The 9,400-nt window shown below is 36.7% G+C and overlaps 1 protein-coding gene across 1 annotated transcript in view; it reads right to left on the minus strand.

The window, feature by feature from the left end:
* The window catches only part of LOC105002870 (RE1-silencing transcription factor-like), a 15,910-nt gene that overhangs the window by 4,940 nt on the left and 1,570 nt on the right, over nt 1-9,400 (minus strand). The window contains exons 2-4 of the mRNA XM_010859719.1: nt 9,106-9,400; nt 4,366-4,449; nt 1-644 (exon numbers count right to left, since the gene is read on the minus strand). Of these exons, the coding sequence (XP_010858021.1) occupies nt 1-644; nt 4,366-4,449; nt 9,106-9,400 (1,023 nt within the window). The remainder of the gene's footprint in view (nt 645-4,365; nt 4,450-9,105) is intronic.

Below are 9,400 nucleotides of genomic sequence, written 5' to 3' on the forward strand. Positions count from 1 at the left end.
TGTCACAGGTTCCTCATCATTAACAGGCTCTTGTAAGGGACGGGCTTCAGCTTCCACCTTCCTTTTGCTTTTCTTGCTTTTGCAGCTTTTTTCTGAACAGTTTCCCGGGGACGCATCCACTTCTTGACCTTCCATGGCCGATTTGCGCGTTCTGGTGGTCACTTGGCTTGAGGCATTACTACAAGGCTTTTTCTCTTTTGAAACATTATCTTTCTTCTCCGCTTTTACAGACCTCTCATTTTTCTTCCCAGTCACATCCCCTTTTCCTTTTGTCTGCTCTGTTTCTGGTTTCTCACTGGTGAGTTTGTTATCAGGCAAGTCAGCCTCTCGCTTCTTGGTTTTCTTTAGTTTCACCTTTGAGACATCCATGGTTTTATTAGGACAAGTAGGATGCTTAGATTTGAAATGATACTGCAGATTACACTTCTTGGAAGCTGCGTAGTCACATACAGGGCAGTTGAACTGCCGTGGATTAACATGTAGCTCCACGTGTTTTTTGAAGTTACTTCTGTCTGCTGTTTTGTAGTCACAGTGTGGGCAGTTAAGAGGTTTAGGCCCATTGTGAACCTGTCTTGCGTGGCGGGTTACTTCATGTTGATTAGAGGCCACATAACTGCACTGGTCACACTTAAATGGCTTCTCACCTGAAGGTAGACAAGAGATGTTACAGAAGGCACACATTAAGAAATGAATTTAAGGTTTATTCAAATATGCTCACCAAGAAGTGGGGATATAGATATAGATAAATAAAATAAAACCACCAAAACTATTTCATAAAGACTTAATCATGCAATTTATATTTACCATATTTATTTGTATATCTTTCGTATTTATTTGTATATCTTTCCTCTATCCCTTGACTTCTGATTCTCATCCTAAGCAAAGGAATAATTATCTTAATCATCTTCTAAAAAGTTCATCAGGTTAGCTCAAACACTCTTAAAGAACACAGGTACATCAAGAAATATACAATTACTAAAAAAGTGACTTAGGCTCTTGATGCTAATTCTTGGGCAAAGGCACTCAAAAAGGTAACATATTAACGTTTTTATGTAGTTCAAACAAATGTATAAAGGAGCAGAACATAAAATTCCCATACATTTAAGATAAACCTTGAGACTTCAAAAGTAATACTTCATACTCTAGGCCACACTCCCAGACCTTTATGTGAAAGCTTTACAACAATGCTTTGACCCTTTGTCCATCATAGCAGAGTTGAATCAGATTTCACTCAGCAAATTTTTCCACTGCCAGAGCTGCTATTCTACAGCAAAGTATAAAAAGTCAGAAATCCTTTCTAGATTTTCTCCCACTTTCTTCTAACGAATAAGCAAAGAAACCAGGGGTATACAAATAGATATGGCATATAAAATAAGCACAAGTTATAATCACAGGCACATACAAGACCAGAAGCCCTCCCACTCCCAAATTAAAGGCATAAGATTTAACTCATTCTACCTGAATACATACCCATCTAGATCACACTCTAGCAAATATTACCAAACGGTATCCATACCCCACTGGTCCAATGGAATGCATAGCAGAAAAATGGAAATTGACATTTATGAAAATTCATCTCTCAACATTCTCAAATTCACGTAAAATCTTATTAAATTTTTTCGTAAAGCAAAACTACTCAGACATTAAGTAAAACCATAGATAGTAAGCTTTACAGATTAGAAGATATCTGATTACAGAATACTTGACCACAAAAACAAAAACTTATCCAAGTATGTCAAACTATAAGCTCTTTTTCCACATTAGTCCAGTAACAGATTCATAAAGGGAGGTTTCTAACAACAGGCTACATTACTCTCCACTTGGCCCTTTCTTGTCCTTTCCATTGAATGACTTCAATGGAGACAAACATCTACTTAATATATAAAGAAACAGAATGGCAGAAACAAGATATGTGACATAACGGTTAAGAACTTGTTCTACAGTAAGAATACCTACAGGGATCAAGTACGGGCTCTGCAACTTACTGTGAGGTCTTAAGCAAGGTACTGAAAACTCTCTAAGGCTCTATTTCCTCATCTTAACTAAACTATTCTTATGTTTTAAGCTGTAAATAATCTAATCCATATAAAGCACTTAGTGTAGAACATATGGCCAAACAGTCAATACATATTACCTGTAATTTATGACTTTTGGAATGAACTGGTATATTATAGAACACAAAGGAAGATTTCAGGTGCTTATCCTGCCTTACTATATAAACCTTACCTTTGAGTAAACAAAGAGCTGATGAATGAAGTTGATCTCGTTAGGAAAATATTTGTGCTCTTAAAAGAATTATAAAGAAAATGTCACCACTTTTAAGCCCTAATGAATGAGAGCATTTTCATAGCCAGCATCAAGCAAGATGCAAGCATCCACCTGTGAAATGATGAAGAAATGGAGTTCCTAGTACTCTGTTCCAATGGCATCATTTATTTGCTTCATTCACCCCACCCCTATTTTTGCTTTATTGCCATTAAATCTGTTGCACTGGAAGATCAATTCATCAAGTTGACTAGTTTACTAATACCTAGCTGAATGAAAATTATTTTGCCCTGTACCAACAGTTTTAACTTAATTTCCTTTTCCAGTTCTAGTAAAAATTTCTACCTGTTTTTCATCTTTATAAATGTGCCAGGTGTCTGTTTTATTCTTCCCAAATTAATTTATAAATGTAAGGCAAATTCAAGAGAGTTTTACAAGCTTATACACATTCTTATCAAGTAGAGCCCAGATAGAATAACAAGGGACCTTTTAACTCAAGAGTAATAGGGGTGTACTACTCAGCAATAAACACAACATTCTGATAACACAGCATGGAATGACTCTCAAAAACATTTTACAGAAGGATGTTAAATCTTTAATAGAAATCAGAGTATCACTTGATGGAAGAATATGGGAGTACTGACTAGAAAGGGTAAGGAGGGAACTTTTCTAAGGGTAGTAGAAACATTTCATGTCTACACCAAAATGGCGGTCAAACAAGAGAAAGCATACATAAAATCACTGACCTATATGCCTAACACGTGTGCATTTTTGTGTGGGTAAATTAAACCTTAATAAAATATGTTTAAAAAGTTATTCTAGGGCTTCCCTGGTGGTCCAGTGGTTAAGAATCTATCTTGCAACACACAAAGGACACCAGTTTGATCCCCAGTCTGGGATGATCCCACATGCCGCAGAGCTACTCAGCTCATGTGCCACAATTACTGAAGTCCATGCGCCACAACAAAGAGTAGCCCCTGCTCGCTGCAACTAGAGAAAGCCCAAGTGCAGCAACAAAGACCCACTGCAGCCAAAAAACATAAATAAATAACAAAGAATAAAAAAAAATTATTCTAAACTTCACAAAAAGACTCTCAAACCATAATATGTTTCAAATGACCCAGCTATTAAAAATAGTGCCTTCAGGGAATTCACTGGTGGCCCAGTGGTTAGGACCTCAGGCATCCACTGCAGTGGGCACAGGTTTGATCCCTGGTTGGAGAACTAAGATCCTGAAAGCCACTTGGCCAAGAGAGAAAAAAAAAAAAAAAAAAAACAGTGCCTCCATAATAATCACCAAGTACTCAGTGGAAGGAAAATAGTTTTTGCTGAAAAAATTATTTTTCCATCTTAAAAATAAGTAGTCCATGATAGAATTCAGTAAGATATTAATTCCCTTTAACAAACATTCACTGTGCTCATAATTGGAAAATATTCAAAATGAATCCCTATGCTAGCAGGATGGAAGCACTATCCAGTATGATACCTACAAAAATATTACAAAGGGACATGCAAATCGGATGCATTCCCTCCAGTTCTAAATATTTCATCCAAGATGAAATGGTAACATATCTACTGAGAATTAGAAAAGGAAGAGTTGTGGATCATATCAGGACCTCCCAAGGGTCAGTGTGGCAAAAATGAAATAATTATCCATTCAAGACCACCTACGCAAATACTTTTTAACTTTGCCATCTCCATACCTTCACAATAGGGGCCAGTTCTGGACAGTGATCATGGTCATTTCAGTTCTAGAGTGGACAATTCTCCCAGGTGTTACAGTCCTATATTTTATTTATTATAAGTGAATAAATTGGAATCATGGATTATCAATCACTCTTTAAAGTTTGGCTTTTGTAAATCAATCTTTGGAAGCCTTAACAATTCTCAAGAGAACAAAACCAAATGTCAGGAACTAAACAACTAACAAGGAATCCCTGGAACCCAGCAACCACACACTGAATTTATATTAAAAAATATATAAATACCAAATTACATTAAAAATAAATCATAAGAAATGACCCAGTTCCAGGTATAGAACAACTTCTTAATAATGGTAGTTTACTAAAAATGATAGAAAAGTTCCCATTTTTTACCAACCTGAATGAGTACGCATATGCCTGGTTAAATGAGTCTTCTGAGAACTTGAGTAAGGACAAAGTTCACATTTATATGGACGTTCACCTACAAAAATACAGTGATTAATGTTCAAATGATAAAATAAGGCAATTACAATTCTCACTAACAATACGTACATTATTTAATACTGAGTTTTGGGGGGGGTTTTTGGCTGCTCAGTTCCACGTGTGAGACCTTAGTTCCCAGATCAAGGATCGAACCCATGCCCTTTGCCCTAGGAGCATGGAGTTAACCACTGGACCACCAGGGAAGTCCCAGTTATACTCATAAAGCCACAGGGACTGACAGCAACTGAAGATAAGAGAACAATGATTCTTAAGGAATTTAAGACTTAAGGAATTTAAGTCTCAAAGGCAGAAAATTTGTGTTTTTTGCACATGGGTTGTTGACCACAAAATATACTAAAAAAATCTTGACATCTGTCTATTTTTTTGGCCACAAGATAACAATTAGGACCTCAGGCAAGCTTGCTTATCTATAAAAGTAACAGTACCTCCACTTTCTAGAATTGTGAGAATTTAAATTAAGATAATACATGGATAGCCTTCAGCCCTGTGCCTGACACATAGAGCCTTCAATAAATATGTTATTCTTCTGTCTATATTATGCATTACAGCAACAGATGTACCTAATATCAAGGGACAAGGAGGGACTTTCCTGGCAGTCAACTGATTAAGACTCCATATTTCCCCTGCAGGGGGCACAGGTTCAATCCCTGGTAGGGGAACTAAAGATCCCACATGTCACGTGGCTTGGCCAAAAACAAAAAACAAACAAAAAAACCCATGGAACGAGGAAAGGAAAAGACAAAGTGAAACAAAGAAAGAAAGAATGTGGTGATAAGTGTGAAATGTGTTCCTAGTAACTATCCAGCTATTATTAGCTGGTACCTGTAGATTAGACAAAAATAGCTCATGGCAACAGGATGCCTACTTTAGCCTGGAAGAATTCTGAGATAACTTAAAAAATGTTGAAATGTATTTCTGTAAAAAGATACATAATTGCCAACAAGCACATGAAAAGATGCACAATATCATTAGTCAACAGAAATGTAAATCAAAACCACAGTGAGATGATTTCACACCCACCAGGATGGCTATAATCAAAATAACAGATGTTAACATTTATTTGTTAGGTTCTGGAGAATTTAGAACCCTAATACAGTGCTGGTGGGACTGTAAAATAGTGCAGCCATTTTGGAAAACAGCTTGTCAGTCCCTCAAATGATTAAACATAATTACTATATGGCTAAGCAATTCCACTCCTAGGTGTATATTTACCTAAGAAAAATAAAAACATATGTCTACACAAAACCTTGCATAAGAATGGCAATAGCGGCATTACTCACAATAGCCACAATAGTGGCTCACAATAGTGGAAATAATCCAAAAATCCATTAACTAATAGAAAAACAAAGTGTTGCTTACCCATTTTAGAGTAATATTTGGCAACAAAAGGAAAACAAGTACTGTAAGCTTGATGTGGCTGAACCTTGAAAACATAAATGAAAGAAGGTAGCCACTGGGGGCCACGTATCACCTGATTCCATTGATATGAAGTGTTCTGAACAGTTCAATTCACAGTGAATTGTATGGTATATCAATTGTGTATCAGTCAAGTTGTTACGAAAAAAAGCTAAGAAAAATTTAATACCCTGAAGATTAACATATAGGATCAACTACAGATACTTTACTTTTAAATTGTTCGTAACAAAATAGATTGCATCTATCTGTGCCACTCACCAAAACAAGCATAAATACTCTAGAAGCACTAGTAATTTTTCACTCACACGTATAGGCAAAAATGTCATCTTTCAAAGTAGAATTTGTGAACTGGTTAAGATAGCAAAACCACAAAATGAAAAATCTACTGAAGACTCAAATGAAAATCCTCAGCCCCCTACCATAATAATTATCTATAAAAAAGATATAGCACTTTGAATCTTAGCTGTATGTGACCCTGGGTACAATACTTTAGGCTTTCAATGAACACTTACCTGTTTTCCTTAGCATATTTTTCTGACGATTACCCCACTCCAGTACTCTTGCCTGGAAAATCCCATGGGCGGAGGAGCCTGATAGGCTGCAGTCCATGGGGTCGCTAAGAGTCAGACATGACTGAGCGACTTCACTTTCCCTTTTCACTTTCATGCACTGGAGAAGGAAATGGCAGCTCACTCCAGTATTCTTGCCTGGAGAATCCCAGGGACGGGGGAGCCTGGTGGGCTGCCGTCTATGGAGTCGCACAGAGTCGGACACAACTGAAGCGACTTAGCAGCAGCAGCAGCAGAGTAGAAGAAAGCACCTAACCCTGAGCACTCAATAAAGAAACATACCAGACTTGGTAAGTGAACCTGAAAAGTTGGCTACCTAAGTGAGAGATAAGAAATAATGGATTCCTGCTGATAATCATTTATCTCTGCTCTTCAGCACTCGATGAATTAATTTTTCCATAAATACAATTTTTAGAACCATGCCTTTTATACCACTGATACTCTCAAATTTTAAATAATCAAAATAATAACCTATTTATGCACCAACAAACTGCTTACAAAAAAAATTTTTTTTAAACCACAAATAAGGTAATACAAGCAATGAGGGAGCTTTTAAAAAGTATTATCAAATAAGTTTAACACTAAATGTGAAATGAGATACATACAACCAGAGTTAGCTGTGTAAGTCATAACCTTAATTGTGGAAATATCAACTTTAAATTAATGTAGAAAAAATATTAAGTAATGATGAAATATATAAAAACAGCCATTAAAATTAGTTGCCTAGATTGGAATTAAATGAAAATAAACCACCATAAGAAAAAAAGAAGAAATGGCAAAAAGTAGAGATCCTATGTTTTATTTTTTGTTAAAGTATACATAAGAAATTGGAAATATATACCAAACTGAAATTTTTCCAGTTCTTTACATTTTCCTTAACTCTGAAAATCTCTTAAATCAACTAATTTAAATTTTTTGTTCAAACATTTTAAGAGTTTGGGGAAAATCTTTAAATTGTTCAGTGACTCATCAATTTTGAAAGTATCAAAAATATAACTGACACCCCAAAAAAATTTAATAAGATAAAGACACAGGTATTATTTTTTATGATGACTTGCATGGTGGTTTTAAGTATATACATTTGTAAAAATTCATCATTGTCAATAATACCTCAATTTTTAAAAATTCATAAACATGTACATGTAAAAGTCAGGTACTTCATCGTATATCACACTGATTACCTAAAAGCTCTACAGATTATGGCCCATTCTATGATAAATTAGGCCCCAGTTTTCACAGGACTGTTAAAGGAACATGAAGTACTTATGGCTAAAGTGTATATGGTATCTGGGATTTGTTTTATGATACTGCAAGTGAGGTTAGTTTAGTCTAACCTTAGTCTAACAGTTTGTTTAATTAAAACTCTTAAGTGATTAATGGTGTAGGATTCTCCGGTTACTCTCATTTCCTATGCCATGTAATTTTGAAACTTTTTTACTTTTGAGATAAAATGGTTGCAAAGCCTAGAGACAATCACAGACTATAACAAATTCCAAAGAGATTTCAAATTCTTTTATATAACTAGATTTTAAGCTTTAAATTACACAGAAGCCATGTGTTGGAGTTTAGAAATCTTGCTACACGTGTGTTTCTTGTAATGGAATTTCATCTGCAAGTCTTCTTGTTTACGTCTACCACTTCAACATCAATTCCTCTCCTCACTAGGACTCACTTTAGGGTTCAGTGCTGCAGAGTGACAACCACTGCAAATGGGATCTGATGCAAACAGCATTCCACAGCCCTTCTCACTACTGATGTGAGAAGCAGAGTACTAGGTTACCCTATCCTTATTATTCAGACCAGCAATCGGTCCTCAAAGGTACCAATTCTTACCAGGAAAATGTACTGCAACTATCAATATTATAAACATTGCTTTCAAAAAATAAGACCCGTTAATTACAAAGATTTGAAAGTCAATTTACAAGTGAATAAATAAGGGGTATTGGTCGGAGAAGGCAATGGCACCCCACTCCAGTACTCTTGCCTGGAAAATCCCATGGACGGAGGAGCCTGGTAGGCTGCAGTCCATGGGGTCGTGAAGAGTCGGACACGACTGAGCGACTTCACTTTCACTTTTCACTTTCCTGCATTGGAGAAGGAAATGGCAACCCACTCCAGTGTTCTTGCCTGGAGAATCCCAGGGATGGGGGAGCCTGGTGGCTGCCGTCTATGGGGTCACAGAGAGTCAGACACGACTGAAGTGACTTAGCAGCAGCAGCAGCAGCAAGGGGTATTGGGGAAAATGGGGAGCAACCACTGAGAGGTGCTTCCTTTTGGCGTGAAGATGTTCTAAAATTGACTGTGGTACGGGTTGCACAATTCTGCAAACATACTAAAGCCAACGCATTCTAACATTAAATGGATGAACTGTGTGGAAGTGGAGTATATCTCAATAAAGCTGTTATTTTAAAACATGAATTGTCAAATGTGATAAAATATTAACGACCAATAACTGTTGGGTATAGGTGATTCGTACCTGTGGGTACCCATCTTTACTTTTTACTTTTGAGATGTAATTTACTTCCGAGATGAGATTTACCCATCTTTAATTCTCTTTACTTCTGAGATGTTTGAAATTCTTCACATCTTTAAGACTGTTTCATTTTGGGGGGTACAGTACACTTAATAAGTGAGAAAGGTACTCTTACCTGTATGAGTTCGAACATGCTGAACATAATTGTTTTTTCTGTCTGAAAAATAGTTGCATTTTCCACATGTGTAAACTTTCCTTGGAAAATGGTTTCTCAGGTGTTTCCTCCAGTGATATTCACTCACTGTGGTGTACGTGCATATGATACACTTGTAGACTCGCTCATTGTCCCCGGCTCGGGTGTGATGTTTCAGGTGAGCAGTATAGTGATCATAGCGATTGGTATTGTAGCCACAGCGGTCACAGCGGATGGGGCCCTTGGAGAAATCGCCCTCTTCCCCAGTAGAAGAGCC

The sequence above is a fragment of the Bison bison genome, unplaced genomic scaffold, assembly GCF_000754665.1.
Source record: "Bison bison bison isolate TAMUID 2011002044 unplaced genomic scaffold, Bison_UMD1.0 scf7180017864458, whole genome shotgun sequence".
Classification (NCBI taxonomy): domain Eukaryota; kingdom Metazoa; phylum Chordata; class Mammalia; order Artiodactyla; family Bovidae; genus Bison; species Bison bison.